The sequence below is a fragment of the Hyalella azteca genome, unplaced genomic scaffold (genome assembly GCF_000764305.2).
Source record: "Hyalella azteca isolate HAZT.00-mixed unplaced genomic scaffold, Hazt_2.0.2 contig13201, whole genome shotgun sequence".
NCBI lineage: Eukaryota > Metazoa > Arthropoda > Malacostraca > Amphipoda > Hyalellidae > Hyalella > Hyalella azteca.
The window spans coordinates 110,960-132,890 of NW_025943130.1; the positions used below are offsets into that span (position 1 = coordinate 110,960).

Consider the following 21,931-nt stretch of genomic DNA (forward strand, 5'->3'; position numbering starts at 1 on the left):
CACTTCGGCAGCCTTAATCCCAAAATTTTAGACCGGTATAGGGACGGCTGTCGTTATAAAAATAAAAGTAAAACTTCTGTCGGTCGATTAAATGATCGGAGTTTCCTGCCTACGCAATTTCCAGCCAGAAATATAGTATCTCATTTTGTCCGCTAATGAGAAGTTGTCGCCGATCTTCGGTTGCTTGCACCGCGTTGTGGTTGCCGCGGTGCTCGCCTCGCACTAGCTGGCGCTGCGCACTACCGCGTCTTGCATTTCATGTACGATCAAGTAATATGTATATCATGTAATAGTGTTAACTCGTTGACATAAACAACATGCTCGTTGTTGACAATATTATTAGCTCGTTGACATAAACAACATGAGTGGACTGTCGCTTAAATTATTTTTATAAAGATCCTATTTATCAATCACGAATAATAATATTTTTTCTGACATGAAGTTCTAAATGAAACGGAACTAGCAATTAGAAACTCTGGTTACAAATTAAATATTCATGTATGTATGAGTGAATAATGAGGTCATAATAATAATAAATGAACAATGAATATATGAAATTATGTCAGGCTCACGTTTTTTTATAACCGGTTCCAGAAAAAGGATTAAGTAAAAATTTGAGTCTGTTTAATTTGATTTTTGTTTTTTGTTGCATTTGATTTTTTCCTGCGAGCTTAATGCAGGTCATGAAATTTCTGTGTTTGAATACTTAATGAATTAATGCTACTCTTGGAGTGAATAGGACAACGTTCCCTTCCTTTACAAATATCGGATACAACCAGTAAAGAACTCCAAATCGGTAGGAAAGCTTGGTTACTAGCGTGAAAGAGTTGTGATCTGGAGGTCAGAGCCGAGGTCAGGTCAACTAATAGGAGCGCCTTTAGTTTAGCTCTGCCCACGGTGCAGGCTGGTTGTGACGTCGCGGTGTCTCTCGGTTTTCTGTCATCACGCGACGCTCATCGTTTGTGCTATCTAGACCCCTTGTGATCTGTCAAATAGTCCAGAAGGTGGCAGGCCACTCAAAACATTTCTTTCTTGACGTTTCCAATTATATCTCATGCTAACATAGGACCACTCTTATATAAGAAGGAACAGCGCAAAAAATCGTTGCCTTAGACGAAGAATACATTCTCAGCTTTGCATAAAACGGATAAGCGTCGGGAGTTCCAATCGAGAATATTTGTCCATCCCGCGCCTCCTATACTTGGTCATCGGTCGGGACTCCGCACCCTGACAAGGTGATGGTCAGCATGTATTTCCTGTATGAGCTACACTCTCTAATGCACAACGAACCTCCTGATTGGCCTAATTATAAACGTGTGCATGATTGGCTGATTTTGAACAGTTTTTGTTTATTTAAAATCAATATTAATGCGTCGGTTAGAAAAGATTTTTCTAGAGTTGAACTATATGAATAAATTTGTTGAGACAGCTGGAGTCAGTCTCTTGAGTCAGAGCGTAGGACGAGATACGTCTCAGTCAACTATAAACGCCCCCGTTGAGGTGAACTGAATAATTAACAAATGGAAGAAGCATCTGCAGACATTCCCTTGAAATGCTGAATTATTCATTAGAGTAAATCATTACTATAAACGAGACATTGGTGGGGTATAGCAGGTGGTAGGCTTGCGAACACATAAACGATGCAATTACAGAATCTCGTTAATGTTAAAACCTTCATCCCTAAACAAGTGAATAATAATAATAATGAATAATAATGAAGTTAGTTATGCTAATCGAAAGAAAAAACACTTCAAACTCCCATCTTACATATAGAACCTAAAATTCCCCGCTGAGTCGTTTCAAAATAGATCAAACTACCACTTCATGTTCTCTAAATTACATTTTCTCATTTATGGAAAAAAGTCGCTATTGTGCTCGTCATGTACGTCTGTCTGTCCGTGACTTCACGTTTTCGTCGACGTGAAAATGCGCTCTCTAGCTGTCACTCACTGCAGTGAATACTGAGTTATATTTTTCTAACTTGCAATTCACCCACTAAGAGTAAATTTCCAGGTCCAGGTATAATATCCCGACGCTATAAGCATCGTAATTATGCGCCCGAACTGCCCTTATATTATCATGCATATGCGATGTCAAACAAACTGTAACTAAACAAAACCGCATGTTAGTTTGTTTGTTGTAACTTTTAGTTACACTTACACTTACAAACTTTTAGTTACAGTTTGTTTGTTACACAAACTGTAACTAAAAATAATGAAAGTTAATATCGTGTCCGCGCACCTCAGGTTAGCGAGAAGAGAAGCGATGGCGAGCTACCGCCTGCTGGAGCTGGTTGCCGTCACTGCGGCTCTGCTAGGTGAGTTTATATATTATAAGTCAAAGTTTAATTGCTATTAGTACTGATTTTTAAAATAATAATAGATAATAAATTTAATAATAATGATTTTATTATTTATAGTTAAGAAATACGGTAATACATATAATATTAATAATAAATATTCGAAATGAAATCGATTGAAAGCTCGGAAAATCGGCGATGAGAATAAAAGTATTATTTGTTTGAATCCTTTGGAAGCACTGCTCGACAAATAAACGAATTCAAGGTTACAACACTACGATGCATTTAATACTCCACTCCTATTGTTTAACAAATGCGTTACTGTTCAAAAACGTTACCAATAATCGTATTAGTATCTCGGTAAATGATCAGTAAATACATTTTCGTGCTTATTTAAGAATTACGACGACTTCATTAAAATGCATATTGCTTGCAAAACAAGCCTGCGTGATCATAAAAAGTTGAGGTTTCTTACAAGTTGCAGTTGAAACAATCCCACAAAATCAAGCCCCTGTAGCGCACGTCGTATCAGGCGAAGCTTATTTTCATCGGGCGATGCCGGCTTCGCAAAACTCTTCACAGCGCCAGTAATTAGCCTGAAAATCAGCTTAAAAATGATGTTAAATTAAACGCTGTTATCACGGAAATGTATTCCATTAACGAATCGCAACGCAAAGAAACGCTTTAATATGCAACGACTTGAATTTAGCGTTGCTCTGCTGTAAATAAAAATCCAATTTCATTTTACGTCCAACTGAAAATACATAGGAATCTCGGCGAGCGCATTTTTAAACTGGGCATAGGAGTGAGCAGACAAATAAATAACAATGAGTTCCATTAGGCTGCTAGTTATTTATTATACTTATAAACATAATGCTGCTATATATACAGCAATTTAAAATATTACGGGAAGTAATGTGAAAAATTCGAGGGTATGATGTAGTTAAAATATAGTAGAACATCATGGTCATTTTCCGCGGAGTTTTAAGGAATTTATTTAATAGCCCAAAGAAAATCGAAAAGAAATTGAAAAAGAGTGCAGGTAAAAATAATTCAAGACCACCACACGAGTTTGAATCAAGAATAATTGCGCAAAAAATGAAGTTTAATTTCGGATTTGGGGGAGCCGCGAATTTACTAATAGACTGAATTAATAAATAGAATTAGGTTATCCTATCCAATAAAATAATATACTTCAACAGGTTCTGTTAGTACAAAAACATATGCTTATGTTTGATTTTATTCACGGTTGATATTCGGGTAACGTTAATTTATTATTGCATGAATAGAATGTAACCTTTCAGTTAAGCCTTCCTACTGAAATGTCTCATCTGTTCTCAGTCTTTTACGATAAAAAAATTTGTGACTATAACTCGTAATAATACTAAATAACTTTTCTTTTATAAATTAACAGAAAGTTTAAGTCAAACTTCGAAATATTTGAAAATGGGCTTCAGACTAAAACGCGTAACAATAACTTTGCTTTTATAAATTAACACAAAGTTTAAATCAAACTTCGAATTATTTGAAGATAGGCTACAAGGAGGTTCAACGCTTCAAAGTTCATAAATTCACTTCCGCCTGCACAGCTGGCAATGTATTCAATGCTGGTTCAGTGTTAGCGAGAGGGTATGTTGAGGGTAACTTCCAGGACGACTGTTAATTGTCAAGCTGCTCTCGATAACTGCGTGTGAAATAGGCGTTTGTATAGGGATTTCTTGTTTGAAATAGGGATTTATATATGAACAATCGTCTGCCAAACTCAAGAGAACATTTTCATTTTGAATGTTTTCGACAGTTTTTATGTTTTATTTGGACCATTTTTATCTCTTTGATTAAACAATGGTTCTTCCTCTCAGATCTGAGGAGTGCCACTCGTTTCATTTAAACATTCAGTGAAAAAAACCTGAATGAATTTAGTCGATGCCACCGCAAATTATCAGTTTCCTTAGTACCACTCCTAGACACTTTCATGTTAGTAGCTAATTTTTTTATCTTATTTGTTATCTTGCAAAGTTTTTCTTTCATGAATGCAAGCATTGAATTATTTTTAAAGCCTTACTTCCTAATGTTAGCGTAGTGGGTGACTTTTTTAGTATGGAAAATAATGTAGGTGCTGTTTCATGGAGGGTCGGCAACCATTTCTCACTTTCCTATTTCTTTCTATTTTAAACACTCCCAATACCTATATGATCTTGCCATGAAGTACTTGAACGGTGGCTCAAAATAACTCATGTAATACTACACTTTCACAAACAACTGTTATGAGCAAGCTCTTATACACTTGCGGGGAATCATTACTCTGTTTCTGAATTCACGAAAATCTTCCGAAGCTGCAGAGTGCAAATTTTCATTTTTTGGTAATGTAATATATTTTTCTACACATCTTGATTGTTGATACTCCAAAGATTACGACAGTTTCTCCACGTCACCGGCATCCGAGGTGCAATTGCTCATACTGGTAGGTTCTCGCGTTCACCTCGTCAGTCGATTCAGATCTACAATTTGGTGCGATGGATCATTCTTAAAGATTTTCCTTATACGACACTCCAGTAAACGCAAGAATTCGGCTACCTCGGTCATGCTAAAGTGAGAGCATTCCATTCACAAACACCAATTGGTCCTTTTTTAGATAGGAACACTGTGGAACATATTTTGTTTGTTTTTTGTTTGAAAGTTCATTTTTCCCTTATTTTGGACTTTCTGCAGCTGGGATATTGCTGTTTTGGATAAGGTTTATAGAGTTAGTAAGGGATAAACGAGAGACGATCTAATATAGGTGAGGTTCTTCTCCGAAGATTGTCTCCTCCAATCCGGCAATAACATAATCCATGAAAAAACAGTTTATTCTAGAAATAAACGTGTCCAGGGAAATACGTACTTATTGGTGATAAGAAGTTTTTCTTTTCTGCCGAATCTACTGATTGTTTCCTATATTACCGTGTCATAAACAAGAATTCGTTTTCGCCATAGGATGCTTCAAGACTGTTTAGACCATATATAAAGTTGTCGCGCGCGTCTCATCAATAAGACATAGAATCAGTGCCACCCGCTGCTATTAATGGGTTCAAGTTATTTACGAGCAATTCTCGGCTTTCGCAAGCAGGCCGCAATGCATGATTGTAAGTCAGGCCTGATTGCCGCGACGTAATAAAACATTAACCATTTGTTTTTAATATATGGAGCTAAATTTTTCTTTATTAATTTTAAGCTTCAGTAGGTAAAATGTGAAACTATTGAAGCACAGATAAAGCATTTACATGACTATGCGATTGAAGTAACTGAAAGTAAATAATGAAATGATATAAGGAAAAAATTCACAGCTATTAAATTGAAATCACTCGATAAACACACACAAAGCGCAGTAGAAACAATGCAACACAGTAACGCAATCATAGGTTCACTTAAGTTTGCTATGTTTTACATTTTTTATTTTGCCTTTTTTACAGCTCAATGATTAATAACGACACAGTTTTTAATTTAACATTTCAACGAATTGACACAAATTCATATCCTTTGGTTGAACATATACCGATCTTCACAGGCTATACAAGGTCTTTTACATGCGTTAGAAACTTAGATCTTTTAAGTCCTGGATGATATATGAGATTCTGTATATATGAGGACCTCACTGCGTCCACGGTGTGCACCTTGAAGATCTGAATAATTTTGTGCAGCCTGTTGCGAGCCTTAGGCCCAATATGCTCATAAAAAGCCTATTGGATTTATTGACATGTGAGTTAGACAGTCATAACTCATTTCTTCTGTTAGAATAATTTTCGCGAAACCGTACGTCTTCCATTTACAAGTCGGCGGCCTTAAGGCGCCCCTGTGTCGGCGGGAGTCCAGTCTTGCTCGAAGGCCGACTTGTTTCCAGACGCATTTATCCTCGTCAATGGAACGACTTTTGTGAACAAAAAGTTATGATAAATATGGTGTTCACATTGACTGTGTTGGCGAAGAAGTGGGTGAGGATGTCGGCTTCGAGTAATAATAATGTTCGATGTAATTTGCCAGTCAACGTGCTCAAGGCTTAGAAAGTTAAAATATTTGATGGAGTACTCCTAATTCCAATGTTTATAGCAGGACAGTCTTTTGAACTGAATAGTAATTTTAATTTGAATTGCAATTAATATATATGTAGAGGAATAAAATCAAATACTTAGCGATTTCAAAAATTTTTAGTAACAAGTCGTCAGTCACGTGACTATAGACGTTATGATTAATTATATGCTTATGATTAGTAATGACAATTAATAACCTTGTTTGATCCCATCGATGATTTTGACTTTTCCAAAGTGTGAAGGAGCTGTGCTTATGCTGTAGAAGAACGACTATACATAGCCCTTAGGCAACTTTTTTTACATATATCGAGGGTAGATGCGTTGCTTGACGACAGTTTCCTATCCGCGAGTAAGTGGTATCAGAGACCATAGTGGCAGATGAAAGAATTTTTCAGAAATCAGTTCATTTTTAATTCACTGAACTAGTTCAAAATTTATTCAATATCTATGTGTGATAATATATATAATGTTAGTGTCCATAATGTTTCGTTGGGCTTCTTATAAGCCTCGAAACACGGAACTTAGGGAAAAGTCGTAAAAAGTCTGTGCTCTGCCACTATAATGTCTTATACTTGCGTATTCTACACCATAGCCCGTCTTCCACCATGCAGGCGGTGTGAGGGGCGACGGCGGTAAAACGGAGCCGGAGTTCGGCGAACAAATTCACAACGTGACCGTCATTGCCGGACGAGACGCGGTCCTGTCCTGCTCCGTGGACGGCCTGGGCGGATACAGGGTCAGTGATAGATTTATTCCTTTTTCTTATAATATAATAACAGCAATAAGCATAATAATAACAACATTACTTCTGTTATGTTGCTGTTGGCTAAACCTTGTCGAGCCTTAATTAAAGCTGGTCTCGAACAAGTATTAAAAATTATGAAAGATTCATTGATAAATTTCAATAAATAGATATGGCATTATTTTCTTTAAACGTGACTATACAACACTCCTACTGCCATCGATGTTACCAAAAAGCCGCTTCATATTCTTAAAATTTTTAGGCTTGTGGGAAGACCTTTGCGAAGCAGAAGTAAATAAATTAGAGTGACTTTACGTCTCCGAGTTTAGGTACGTTTTGTTTTAGAGCGCAGGGGATAAAGAGGACGTTTGGTCGTGCTCTAAATTATCCTGCTTGTGATAATAAAATTATACTGTGATTTTATTGTACCAATAGTATCGGTAGACAAAATCATCAATTAGTCAATCGGAAGCTTGCATTTTAATCACGGAACTCTTTAAAACGGAGATGTCATCACACGGCCTGGCATTAGAATTAGAGCGGCAGTTGAGTGACGGATCAGACAAAAAGATATTGGTGCTTACAAAGGCTAAACTAGTCTTATCACAGGTTTTCACTTTCACTACTTTGGCAAATAAATAATCATTGAGTCAAACTTGATAAATAAATTGGAAAAGGCAGTAAGTAACTGTAATAATAATTTCTCGCTACCCCCGAAACTCGTCAAGATCTCATCAGTTCGTGTAACAAGACGCATAGCCACAAAATACATTTACCAATCTGAATTAATATGTATTACAACAGGGTATTTCAAAATTATTTTCGAAAGTCATCAAATTACAAATAGATCAATTGCATATTTCTTGGCTGCATTCTAATAATGACTTAAAATTCTTGAAGCCAAATAAAGCGTGACCTGACTGATAAAAACAATATTCCATGCGAAAAAATATTTTAATCAAGCCGTCTTCCGTCACGCGGATATCATTCACAGTTAGCCTTACTTTCTGCCAGGATTGTTACCACTTTAACAGCTGGAAGGTTTACTAGGTTGTAAAAAACGGTTGTAAAAAACGTTGTAAAAAGGTTGTAAAACGTTGTTGAAGGTTGTAAAAAACGCTATCGAAAAATATTCGCAAGGCATAGATATATATAAGATTTTTGCATTCGAAACGTCGATTACGTTGCAGTTTCAAGAAAATTATGACGTCGGTATCTCGATTGATATCATTAAAGCTTGCTGACGCTACAACGTTTAGGAGTATTAATTAGAATCGAGAAGTTACGATTGATTCTAAAAGGTCGTTATTAAATTTCAACACTTTTCAGAGAGAGTCCTCTCCGTCAACCCTTTTTTAAATAAATTATTTTCAACAATTTCTTGCACGTGCACAAGGATTCAAATTATCTAAATACCTAGGAAAATTATTATGAAATAATCGCATCATTATATACATTTCTTGCAGAGCGTGAAATATTTGATAATTGATCGTGAATAGGCGTAAGAAGGCTGTATACTCTCCCATGCACTAACCACTCATCCATATTCTGAATGACAATCTTCAGGAATGACTCATTAATCAAATTTAATCATTTAAATTAAAAGAGAAATTTCCTTTATAAGTCAAGGCAGCGACCGAAAAACATGTCTCTCCAGTCGTCGCAAAAATGTCGGTAACTTTAATTAAAGTTTCCAGCCATTATTTGTCCCTTCGCAAAAAACCGACCAATCTGACGCAACTTTATCTCCTAATTCGCTGTTGAAAAACCATTGAGGATGCTATTATGTCCCTTAAAGGTGCGACAAGCGGGACGAAGAAAATATAAAAAGCGATTTTTACGCATCGGACTGGCGACACTAGTTGGTGGGATACGCAAGGCCATAGATGGCATCAAAATGATTGCGAGTTTGTCTGATAGCGAGTTCACATTCCCGATAGAATATTGAAATTATAATGCAATTTTAACAATCATTTATTACAACCGAGGACATTATATCCCAACCAATTGACAAAAAGATAGATTACTAACCAAAAAAATTTCAAAAATCACCACAAAGAAAATATAGCGTTAGACGATGGTTAGTCATAGCGGTAGATAAGTCACCCCTTCCATTATATCTCTGGTATTCAGTTATTGTGTTAGCTCCTTCTCTTTTGTGTTCGTCGACGGCCGTACAAGCGGCGCGCAAATAACAATAAACTGACAACTACTAAAGTCGCCAGTTTATGCTAAACTAACTCGCCTGGCAAAGTTTCGTGGCAAGATTAAATTATTTGCAGCGAGGTGGCGCAGCCGAGCATTTAATTCAAATTCCTGGCCAAATGAAGGAAAGTTACAGAAGTTTTGAATTTCGTATTTCGTTCAATTCAAAAATATGTTAATTGACCAACGGAAACCATCTACACAAGCCGCTCGCCTGTAGCGCACATATACATCAAACAGAACATTTACTCGCCTGTAGCTTATAAACTAACATTGATTAGATCCAATACCACATACTGGGGAATAATATGTTTAATAATTAGTGCTCAGCAAATTACTGGGATCAACAAGTGGTACTCAATTACAAAAAAAGTTGAGAACCACTGAGCCGGGGAAATAAAATTATTTTTAAAATATATTAAAATAGAAAACTTTTAAATTACAATAACAATGCCACTTTGGACAGTCTTTAGTAAAGAGCGAAACTCACTGAAACATTTAAATGAAATAAATGATTTGTTTTTTGTTTTCCTAATGAGAATTCAGTCTTGCCATCAATTCGTTATAAATTCTCCTAATTCATGAACTCAGATCATGAATTAGGCCTGTTTACAACTTATATAATTATTAGTTCTCCTGTACTGCATTTTACTGCTGAATGTGCAAATAAATATAATTAGAAAAATTTCATAAACTTCATTTGATTAAGCATTTTTGTAACACGATCTCAGAACATATTTATTCATTGAACGGGAAGTCAAGTATTTATTGCATCACTTCATATTTTTCACGATTACTATATTACTTCGGTTTCTAACAAAATTGTTTAATATGCAGTCGTAATTTATAATTTTTGGATGTCATTTAACCATACAAATAAGCAGTTCGACAACACTTATGATGTAGGTTATCAACAAGAGTATGCAAATACACAACCAAATTAAATTACGTACGTTGCTTAGTAGCGCGTACATAACAATGCGGTCAAAATAATTAGCAGTCTAACTTCCATTTGTAATATTCCATCTTATATGCACGTCTGGCCGGCGATGAATCGCCCATGATTGTGCCAAATGACGCCCGCAGCTCACAGAGTTCCGCCAAGCCCGAGTCCCGCCGCCAGCGGGCTGCCGTGTTCGCTAATGCACGATCCGGCCGACACGGGCGGACGCCATTCCTCCGATTAGCAAGAATTCCCGGAACTGGGCTCATGCCGCTCCATTAGAGGCATCACTTGCATCAGGTTTCGTCTCCATGCGAGGACCATTTAAACTGATTAAAAGAAACCTATTCATTATTTAGCTAGCCATTATGTACAATAGCACTGATTGAATAGATTAATATTGTAAAAAAATCTCTCTGATAATGTAACTAATCGACCTTTAATTAACAATAATATAAGAAAAAGTATTATTGTTATATCATGTAGAAAAATGAAATTGTTGATGATGAAATAAAGTAAAGGTCAATATATTTGGAAATTATGAATAGATGAGGGAACTTCTTTGCTAATTATAAAAGATAAATAATACAATAAAGACAATTGCCCATGAACAATTTGCTGTAAAGGTTGAGCGATGTCGCGCTGAGTTCAGCCGCAAAATATATGCTTAATTTTTAGCCATTTCTAATTACCCTTCGAGGTACTTGAGCACACATATGATGAAATCAGGTTATCTACCTGGTTTCAATCAATGCAAAAATCGAGAATTCACATATGCACTTCATCCTTTAACTATTGCACTTCATCCTGCACTTCATCCTGCATCCCAACATCTTCATCCAATAACTATTTTTGATCCAGTGCTCTCATTTGACAGGGGGAAATTATTTCTGCTATTCTGTTGACGAAGGCAAGAAGATGATTCATGTTGCCTCAGGGAAGTGACAGGAATTTTCTTGCTGAATCACTATAATTTTTCTTGGCTACGGAAAGCGTAGCGCGGACTGGCGGGATGCCAGGAGCTTGTTGCATCAATTGCTTCTTGAGGGGACGGAGGATCGATCATTGAAACCGAGACGACGAGGCACGCAAATCGGAAGGAATTCGCTCAGTGGCGACAATATACCATATAGAATATTGTGTAAGGATCTCCTAAGAATCTCTGTAGAATTATATAAGTAACGTTTTAAAATGCAACTGTACTGTCAATTTAGTTTGATGAGAAAATAATAGAATAACATCATGAATTTAGAACAGTCCGCCTTTTCTTTCTGCGCGTACAAAAGAAATGGTCGGCTTGGAAGCTATCAATGACGGCCCCAAGTTGCGCAATAAACTAATTAATTAAAAATTATTAACTTCACAAAATCAAGCAATGGGTTTAGTTCAAAATGAGTGAAAATTAGAAAAGAAGATAGTGAAGTGAACGCTAGAAAATATGTAGTAAAATAGTATGCTGAGGTTGTAATACGTATGAATTTTTTGAATCTGCAATATAACAACGACTACAGAAAATACTAAAATAAAACTTTAAATGCCCTAATGAATATTATATGCGATTGAATAAATTAAAATGAAAAGCTAGAGGACAAAAACAAACATTCAATTTTTGTAACAAAGTTAGAAGAGATGCAGCAATACGAGCAGCATGAGTCCCGAGCGTCTGAGCTGTGGTTGAATTAATACAACCATGGTAACAAATATTAATGTACATGGTTGTATTAATTCAACCATCGTCTGAGCTGCCATGATGCTTCGCGCTCTCGAAGGATTTAGCATAACGGAAGGTAATCCTTAACTCTAATTATTAAAAAGATCTTACACACTAATCCGTCTCGTAAGAATCAAAGAAGAGCATATCAATTTGTGTCGTTCACCGAGGAAATTTTGCATTGTTTATTAATTCAAGCCTTTATGAACGAGATAGGGTGATAAAACTGCCATCTACGTAAAATATTATTTAAATAGAAATTGTTTGATTTCTGATTACAGTGACGTCGGCTTTAATGGTAAATTAACGCTTCTATTCGCTGGCAAAATCAAGAATTTAGTAATTTTTCAAAGTACGGTGTATGATGGCTGGGAAAATGATGACAGTAATTCATAAAAATATAGAGTGTTAATTTTTCAGAAAATGCGATTATACAAAGTTTACGAGAGTTTCATTCAAAAAATTTCCCCACGAGCATTCTTGCAGTTTAAGAGGTTTTTTTTTAGAGAAGCTAAATTGACTTTAAATGACTTTAAATGAACTTCAAAACATCTGGCGGTGGGAGTCAGAAGCGCATGAGTGCAGAGGTCCTGTTGGTCGAGCGCTGGCTTACGCTAAACTTCATAAAAGTTATATTTTATAATATTTTTTCCGTGAGATTTATAATTCTGGAGTATTAGTCGAATAATTATACTTAATCATTTCGAAGTTTTAAATCGTACGCCTTAAAACAAAGTTGCAGACTGACCCTCATTCTAACAACCGATTGCTAACAACCGGACCATGGAACAAACTGTCAAAAGTTCCTAAGCTGTTAATTAATCGTGTAGCATTCAAAGGATAAAACTTCTACCGTTCACACATTCATTCTAGAACGACCACAAAACGAGTTCTCACAGTTGTAGGGCAAACATCGTATAATCGAAGAAATTTCTCTCCCAAATATCGAAAAAAAAAAATAAAAATTTTACGCCAAACACAGTGCAATCGAAGATCCTGAACAACCTTAACGTGCCGTCAAACTAAGTTTCAAAGCGATCACCGTAAAAACAGTCGAAGTTACGCCATCAAGTATCATTCAATCTCAAATTTCTGAATCAATGCACTGCATTACGGTATAACTGCATGAGCTCACGTGTGACGACACGACACTCGACGGAGTTTTCTTTAAATGTTTCTTATATATGTGTTATGGCTTCATTAACAGCTTGATCTTTAAATTGACGTTTTTATTGGTTGGGTATTGCTGAATTTATTCTAACCTTCTTATGTTGTACAGGTTAACATTAGATAAAAATGAATGAAATTAAAAGGGGATGCATAATTGTCTGATAAGGCGTCCTTGACAATTGATTAAAAAGTTTAGATAATAAAGTGTTATAATAATACCAAGATTTAATATTTAATTTTATTAGAAATACTGCACGAAAGCTGTAAAATAAAAATAGGTTCTGAAATAATGATAATGAAGGCATTGAATGATTCGGGAAAATTCTTTACAAAGATATATCCGTATAGTGCAAACACCTACAAGCTTGCGTCAAGCCTCACCTCGCTCATAGGAGATAATGGGATGCGCATGTAAGCCTAATTGATATTTTTTAAGGCGCTTATTCAAAATGAACTATAAGCGGGTTTTGTGCGGCCAATCAGTGTTTAATGCTCGGCAAGGGATTCATTATTATTTTGTAGCGCTCACTTGGTCAAGGAAATTGTTTGCTCTGAGGAAGAAGGAGGCGCGAAAATTTCTATTTGCGCTCCAGAGAAGAGCGGAGGGCAGCTTCAGGTACTGCATATGCTGTATGCTCCTCGCTGCCTCTGTCATTACTTTGCCTTAATTTCGTGAGATGTTCAGAGACACTAGAATGCTCGTCTTTAGATATTGATCTTCGAAAAATCATACTTTTTAAGTACAATACTTTTGTAACCCATGTATGTTTATTGCCAAAATCACACTGCATCTTTTATTTTTAATTCAATGAATGAAATAAAAGTTTGTTCAGGAAAGGAAAGTTAAAAGGAGTATAGGAATACTTATAGCCTCAAATTAATAAACACATACATATGTATGTTCCTTGGCTATAAACAAAATATTTATTAAGCATATTTGTCGAGCTGAATCAGGCCACTGGATAATGGACTATTTATTATGACGACCGTATTAAATAAACGTCCGTACCTGATGTTGGACCTGATGGCTGACATTAAGAATGATGACATGACATTCACAGTTGATTGCTAGGGCGATGATGCCACCCACACTCACGGATGATTTTGATGCTTCACTAACAAATAATGAAAATGGTGATGACTCACCACCATTTTTAATTTTTTGTTATTTCATTATAGTATATCCATGATTGTTTTTAATCAAATAATTAAGTATTAATACAAAAATACGATGTTGGAATGAACAAAACGTTCATTGAAATTGTATAATGAGAGCAGAAGACGTAACCTTTTATTATGAAGGTAACTAACAGAAATTCTGAAGAAATTACCTTGAAAAATACTGTGTGTGGTAATGTTACTGCGAACTAATGATGATAGATTTACATGCTGAAAGAAAAGAAACCAAACAACCGTTCATTTCATTTGAAATTTGATTAGATGAAGTTAATCTTAAAACTTGCTCATTAATTTTTCGATTCCTCAGAAATGCGGTAAATTGTTCTGAGGGACTCAAAAATGCACTTTCTATTTAAATGGCTGCTCAAAACTCCTAAAATCGTGTAAAATTTTTCTAGTAAATCCAATAAATTTGATCGATTATATGTTGCTGTTTTGCCCAAGATCAGTAGCCCTGTTTGCAACATTCAAATTTCTCAACATGCTTTATGAATGCTCGAATTGTCTTTGGAAAGCTCCCTGTAATATTTATTTCGCATGACTTGTGTTTGGAAGAATCAACATTGGCACTATGATGAAAAGTAAAACGAGATATCGCGTTGTTTCAACTCGAAAAAAATTATGATAAGATAATTATTCACATACGATCTCATTTTATTGATAAATTGCAATTTATTGTGGGGAAATATGTTTCACTGGAAATTTCCTAAAAATATAAAGGCTTCGTGCAACTGAATCATGTTTTTCATGTTCATGATATGAGATGGGAACATTGCAAATTACATGTTTCCATCTCATATCTCTTGTACAAAATTTACATCTGAAGTCGCCTATTTGACATCACGTCCTCCCTCCTAAACTATATAGTTAATACTATATAGGGCGAGAAATTACGCACTACAAACTCACAGTTTATACTTACTACTATACTATACTACTTAATAGTATTGTACTTTATACTACTACTATAAGTTACTACTATAAGTTACTACTATAAGTTCTCAAACTCGTACAGCATCAGCCCTCAAGCTCATAAATAATATAAACTAAAAGCTCTCACACTCAAATAATATAAGTTATAACTCTGATCACGCGCTTGCTGCGATGGCCTGCAGTGTCGCCCGACATCATCAACAGCAACACCTCCTCTGACACGAGCGTCGCAGAGGGCACGTCTGTTCGTCTGGTCTGCGCCGCGCGCGGCTACCCCAAACCTCTGATCACCTGGCGTCGCGAGGACGGCCGTCCCGTCGCCGTATCTTCCGCCACTCGTAAGCTCCAGGAAATTTATTCTGAGAAAAGACGGAAGCTTATTACAAATCACGGAGCAGCTTCTGTTCGTGTCTTGCCCAGTTTTGCCTTATCTTGACCCAGTTTGGCACGGCAGGATAGTATCAGTGCTACGTCAGCTCTATGATCGAGGTGGGGGAAAGAAAATGTCACTGTTCGGCCAGTATAATCCATTAATTTTCATAACCTTTTCATACTTCTATAGCCGTGAAACTAGACTACGGCATGTTCTGAACCACATTGGACATTTCGTTTGTTTTTTAATACATAATATAATTTACGAGCACATTGAATTGACAGACAGATTGCAAAATGAACTTATTGTGCCAACAAAAATTAAACCGCATTCAAAAATTTGTTAGACAAACAGAAGAATTGGGTAGCAGGATGAAAGTTGTAGGATGAAATATGTGTTTCAATGAACTGCTATCACTTTGCAGCAACAAACTCGCAACAGAGATGCTCTGAATATGAAGTATCACTTTCCTCAGAGGTCGTGTACAATTTCTGAGATTATTAATGCGTTATTACGAACACCCATTTTAGTTGTGAACGTTTCCTAGTTAAGACCACGACCAACAAACCTTAAGAGCTGTTCTAGAACCCTTGACTTTGATTGTCTGCTTTTTCTTCAGATGAAGTCAGTCATATGGATCCAATTTTCTTAAACATTTAAACAACTGTCTATATACACGTTGTCTTTGAGGAAAGATGAATTTTTCACAGATTTTCGTTGAGTTTTCTGGTATGTTTGTGACGTCAGAAGTGACGGGCGAGGCGCTGGTGATGCAGGCTGTGGTGCGCCATCAGATGGGGGCCTACCTCTGCATAGCCTCCAACGGCGTCCCTCCATCTGTCAGCAAGCGCATCAATCTTAACATCAACTGTGAGTGATGTGTCACCACCCTCAGCATCAACTGTGAGTGATGTGTCACCACCCTCAGCATCAACTGTGAGTGATGTGTCACCACCCTCAGCATCAACTGTGAGTGATGTGTCACCACCCTCAGCATCAACTGTGAGTGATGTGTCACCACCCTCAGCATCAACTGTGAGTGATGTGTCACCACCCTCAGCATCAACTGTGAGTGATGTGTCACCATCTCATCGTCCAAGTTATTTTCTATTAACAAATTTCAAAATCACAATCCATGATCTAGAGACTCTGAATCCATCAATGTGAAGTGTTGAGGGCTCGCGCGAGTCATGGAGACGCGAATTCAATTCGTGCACGACAATTTATGACGTAATATTTGTGATACGCTCAACAAATATTTGCTGCAACGTAAACACGACTTTAACGAAGAGCGACTTTAGCGAAGGAAAATTGATTATTTATCAATATCTGTGAGTTGATAACTATTTATTTAAATCGCAAATATAACGAGCTTTACTTCATCCAAGAATTTAAATGCAACGAACTTCACAAGGTTTTAAATACATTTTGGGAAATTAGTTCATGAATTGCTCGAAATTAAAGATAGCCATTACAAGATTTTTACCTGAACTTAAATTCAGGAGTTTGTTTGAAGAACCGATCGGTAAAAAGTGAGAGTCTAGTTTCTGAAGCAAATTTAACCGAAGCGGACTGAAGAAAAAGTTGTTCAAGTTTTAAGTGGCGGTCGCTCTCGGAAACAAATGTTTTCAGCGACAAGTTCATGCTGCTCGGTGCCCTGAGCGGGTGACAACAGCTGTTTAAAAGACAGCAGGACAAAATTAGCTATCCTTTGATTCTGCATTAGGACCATGAAAAATGGCCACGTGAAATAATGCACCTCACTTCCCGAAACTTAAATTAGAATGCCACAGGAATAAAAGACGCAAGGAACAAGAGAAACATGAGCAACAGCAGTGATCTCAACTTCTGTTAAATAAAGGCTTCTTATCTGCGGTTCTTACGCGGCCAGTGCAGGCGCGACGTCTGTAGCTGACATAAATTCATCACATGAGCGCTGCTAAATGTACATCTGATAACTTGAGAGCCTCTTAATCCTGAATCTTTTACCTGAGCACAATACAGAAATAATAATAATGTCTTTTTATTTTAAGTCACAATTTTTTCGCTTCGTTATTCCTTTAAATTTATTTTACTAAGCCGAATGTTACTTGCACTTTTATTTTATTCGACGATTAATTTCAACTAAAGAAACAAAAGGAGTGTTCTAAGCTCGTTAAATTTATTTTTCTTTCATCTAAATTTCCCCGGTAGTGGTGTCCAAATTAAATATTATATAAATAATATAATATGATGCGTGGTGTCGGCAGTCGCGCCCCAGGTGAAGGTACAGAACCAGCTACTGGGAGCGCCGCTGCTGACGGAGGTCTCCGTCAGGTGTCTGGTGGAGGCCTTCCCTCCCGCCATCGTCTACTGGCAGAGAGGCACCGCAGAGATCCTGCTGCCTGGGTAAATTTCTGCCCCTGTTGTTATTAGTCGACATGTTAATATTATATGCGTATAATTAATGACCAGAGAATGCATTATAATTTTCAAGGAGTCGAACAATTCTTTAGATGAAGTTTGTAGATCAGAGGGCAGATTTAGCAAATAGTAATAATATATTAACGACGTTTCGAATGTAGCAACATTCATTTTCAAGTTAAAAGAAGCATTGAATAGTGAAATTTTGTTGGACATATATACGTAAATAGGATACAACACAAAATTTTCGAGTCATTTTGCTTCTAAGAAGGTTGTAGACTTCTTAATATTTTGAACTACGTCGGAAGAATTGGACATCAACTGCAACATTGAGTATTACAAACAAGCAACTACATCTCAAGATCATTGATGAATTCAATATGCTTTGCGACACCCTTGCATGACAACAACGTCAAACTCCTGACTAGACGAAACAATGGCTCTTGCCAAAAAGCAGAAATTCTCCAAGAGACCAGTGCAGTTTATAAATTTTGCTTCAAAGAAGGTTGTAGACTTCTTCAACATTTGGACACTAGGACAAACTCACAAGACGCATGGCACGCACCGCGCTGGAGAAACCCACCAGCATCATCGTGCAGATCGAGGTGCACAGCATTAACCGACCAACGATTGTTGGAACCCTTTTAATTTTGAATTGGACCCCAGCAATCGATTTCCAAGCTAACGGATTTGTCTAAAAAATTTAATTTTGTTTGCGGAAGGACTTTCCGACTCGAAAATTTTGTGTTGTATCTTATTTACGTGTATTGTGGTCTTATGACCAACAAAATTTCATTATTAATCGCTTCTCGTAACTTAAAAAGGAATTTTGCTACATTCGAAACGTCGTTAATATATTATTACTATTTGCTAAATCTGCCTTCTGATCTACCAACGTCATCTAAAGAATTGTTCGACTCCATGAAAATTATTATGCATTCTCTGATCATTAATTGTACGCAAATAAACAAGAAAATTCTGCCGTCTCATAATAATATTAATATTACTAGATTTTCACTGCATGTTTTATTTTTATATCTAATTCCTTGTAAAACATTGCTGACCACGAGAACGAGATACGATACGCAAAGTGCATTTGCCCTCTTTTCGTTTCGATCAAATTTCTATGAAAAATATAGTGATCTTGTTCGAACAGAATTATTTCTGAAGCTCAAAGCTACACAAAAAATATTTACATTATTTAATTATATGTAACTAAATACTGCGCTCATAAACTCACATGATGTTTATATAGGGGCAAAATTATGCGGTGATCGAGCTAACCGGTCACATCGAGCAGCGCCGTAGCTTGCAAACTCTTTTCCAAGAGCACTCATCTGGTCACAAGTTCTTATCACAGATAAGGTTACAAGTTTTACTCTAGGAGATATGACGCTATTATTCACCAGCACTGAACTGCATATGCTCAAACGTTAAATACTCGTGAGTTCTCAGATGACCAGAGAAATTACGTCTGCTCGATAAAGTTGTTCGCTGTCATATCAGTTAATATTTCGTCAAGTCATCAGAGAAAATATAAAGCAATCATAAAAGTAACTCTCGTCACCTAAGCGTGGATTTTTGAAGTAAATTTTTGCGTACAATATACATACTTATTGTTTCATTTCATCGAATCTCAAATGAAGACTTGCTGAATGCAAGCTAAAATTATTTTGTACTTATTAATGAGGTTCAAAAAACTTTCTTCGTAACAGTGCAGATATTTTTAAATTTGAGTCCGCCTTTCCTCAACGCGAAGCACGCATTGTAATGTAGATTTACTTCGAATTGATCACTTTTTTCAACAGTGCAAAGCACGCGTTGCAGAACGAAGTTACTTTGTTTGCTTACATGCCTTTTACAGCGCGATGCACGCATATAGAAATGTGACTGTGCATTGCATTGATCGCACATTTTCCACAGTGCGAAACATGTGCTACAGGAGCAGCAGCAGCAGCAGCAGTACACCGCATCGCTGTTGCTGGTTGTGCGCGCTTTTAACTGGACGGACGTCGGACTGTACAGATGCGTAGCCACCAACTCGCTGGGCAGAGCTGATACCAGCGTCAGGCTTTACGTCATCGAATTGCTTAGGTACGTGCATGGGAGTGCTTCTTGGTGCGCAGTGGAGAACCAGTCAAGCGTCTAACTTCTTCGTTTGTGTTCTGTGCGTCAATGTTCGACCGTTTATTCTAGTTCCTCAGGTCTTGTTTTCATTTTACTTGTGCTTGAAATTCGAAATAAAGACCAGAAATTACTAGCGTATTGATGAAATGAATGTGCACCTAATATTAGCCCTGTTCCTTCAGGTCGACGGCGCGCTGGTCCAATCGCCCATCGAAGTCATCGACGAACTCTGCGGTCGAACTCCGCCGGGATCAAGAATTTTCGCCATCGACGACAGACAATTTTGATATTCGTGAAGAGGCGATCGATCAACGCCAGCTTTACGGGGTGTCGAATGGGGGTTTCGAAGCCACCCAACGTGATGGCGATGGTTGGGGCGGAGGACGCCCGGCGGGGCGAGGGAAAAGTTCCGCTGACAAGGGAGAGGGTGGGATTTTTTTAGACATTCTAGGATTTAACACCGCTTGTGTGGCCCAAAACGAAAGCTTTAAAGTGCTTGTATTTTTAATTACCAATATTATGTACACACAATACAGAAATACGTAATAAATGTGAATGATTATCTCTTGGGTAGTTGTTCGTCTTGTTTGTAAGCTGACCAAATTTTGCAGTATCGAAGTACCTGCGTGATGCTAAATCATTTAGGTTAATCTATTGTTTATTTAATATCTTTTCCTACATTTGAATGTTTTTATGAAAAAATTTGGTACATAAAAATTATATTCTATAAAATGGCCGTGAGGCCAAATCGAGTTTATTAATTGTTTTTCCAGTAACGAGGAAGGAATAAGTAAAATGAATGGTTGAATGGTCATTTAATTTTTAGCGACGATGTAAAGATATCTGAGGCAATTGATATTTCACAGTAGAATTGTTCCGCAGGTTCCAAGATCAATACAAAGCTAACGGATTCTACTTCGTGCACTTATTAGTCCTGTGACAGCAGAACACTACAATTTGTCAGATTACGAACACCAGAATAAACCTTCTGCAATATAATAACCGATCATGTGGCAAATCGACACAAACTATACTCCTGACTGACCCAAGTGAACAACGGGAAATATCCCTTTGTAAGGAAATTTCTTCCTAAGTAAGACTAATGTCAAAGAATATCTAAGTGAGCGGTCGTGCCGTGACTATGTAAATCAACAGAGGGTTGCAAGAACGTATAGTGGGGCCGATTTAGGTTTAGGTCAGCGCATTAAAATAGACAATAGTAGGGTTATAAGTAGTTAGTCCGGAGGACACGCGGGGCAGGGTTGCTTCAAAGAATTGTGCGAGTTTGTTAGAGAACGTCACAAAGGACAAGGATTTTCATCTCTGCCACATCAACCAAGTTGAAGTTAGAGTTTGGTTTAGAGTTAATAAAAGGGTTATATCTTAGAAAACTTCGAACCATGACCATTGACCATAGCAGCGTCTGCTTCGGTCTGCTACTTGAAGCCGATCGGCCTTAAGTAGTGCGTTGCCATTCATGCTTTTTTGTATATATATAACGTAAAAACACCCCAAAATTGTACGTGAATTATGAAAAGGGAACTATCTGCATCGGCAAAATAATGAGTAAAATATCGACAGCGGATATTTTACTCATAATTTTTTCAGGAAGACGTTTTGTGAAATGTGTAGAAGAAATATATTTTAAGTTCATATACCTAGGCGTGTTTCCATTCATTAGACGACGCAACGGTTTGATTTATCTCGGGTTGTGTCATAATGAGGGCACTTTTGGAATTTTTCAACAAAATGCCAGTAATGATGCCGTAATCATGTCAGTCG

General features: G+C 37.0%; 1 protein-coding gene across 1 annotated transcript; it reads left to right on the plus strand.

The window, feature by feature from the left end:
* The first annotated feature begins 2,265 nt into the window (after positions 1–2,265).
* On the plus strand, positions 2,266–20,704 carry LOC108682514 (lachesin-like). The gene is made up of 7 exons (XM_047883534.1): positions 2,266–2,317; positions 6,975–7,103; positions 15,429–15,584; positions 16,367–16,489; positions 17,869–18,007; positions 19,946–20,116; positions 20,332–20,704. Exons 1-7 carry the CDS (start codon positions 2,266–2,268, stop codon positions 20,693–20,695), a joined length of 1,134 nt encoding a protein of 377 aa, XP_047739490.1. The 3' UTR covers positions 20,696–20,704.
* Positions 20,705–21,931: the final 1,227 nt, after the last annotated feature.

Bases quoted from the DNA above. Each gene is read 5' to 3' on its own strand.
- LOC108682514 (XM_047883534.1), top strand. From the start codon at position 2,266: ATGGCGAGCTACCGCCTGCTGGAGCTGGTTGCCGTCACTGCGGCTCTG. The intron at 7,104-15,428 runs GTGATAGATTTA...GATGGCCTGCAG, and splicing joins CCTGGGCGGATACAGGGTCA to TGTCGCCCGACATCATCAAC. The intron at 20,117-20,331 runs GTACGTGCATGG...CTGTTCCTTCAG, and splicing joins TACGTCATCGAATTGCTTAG to GTCGACGGCGCGCTGGTCCA.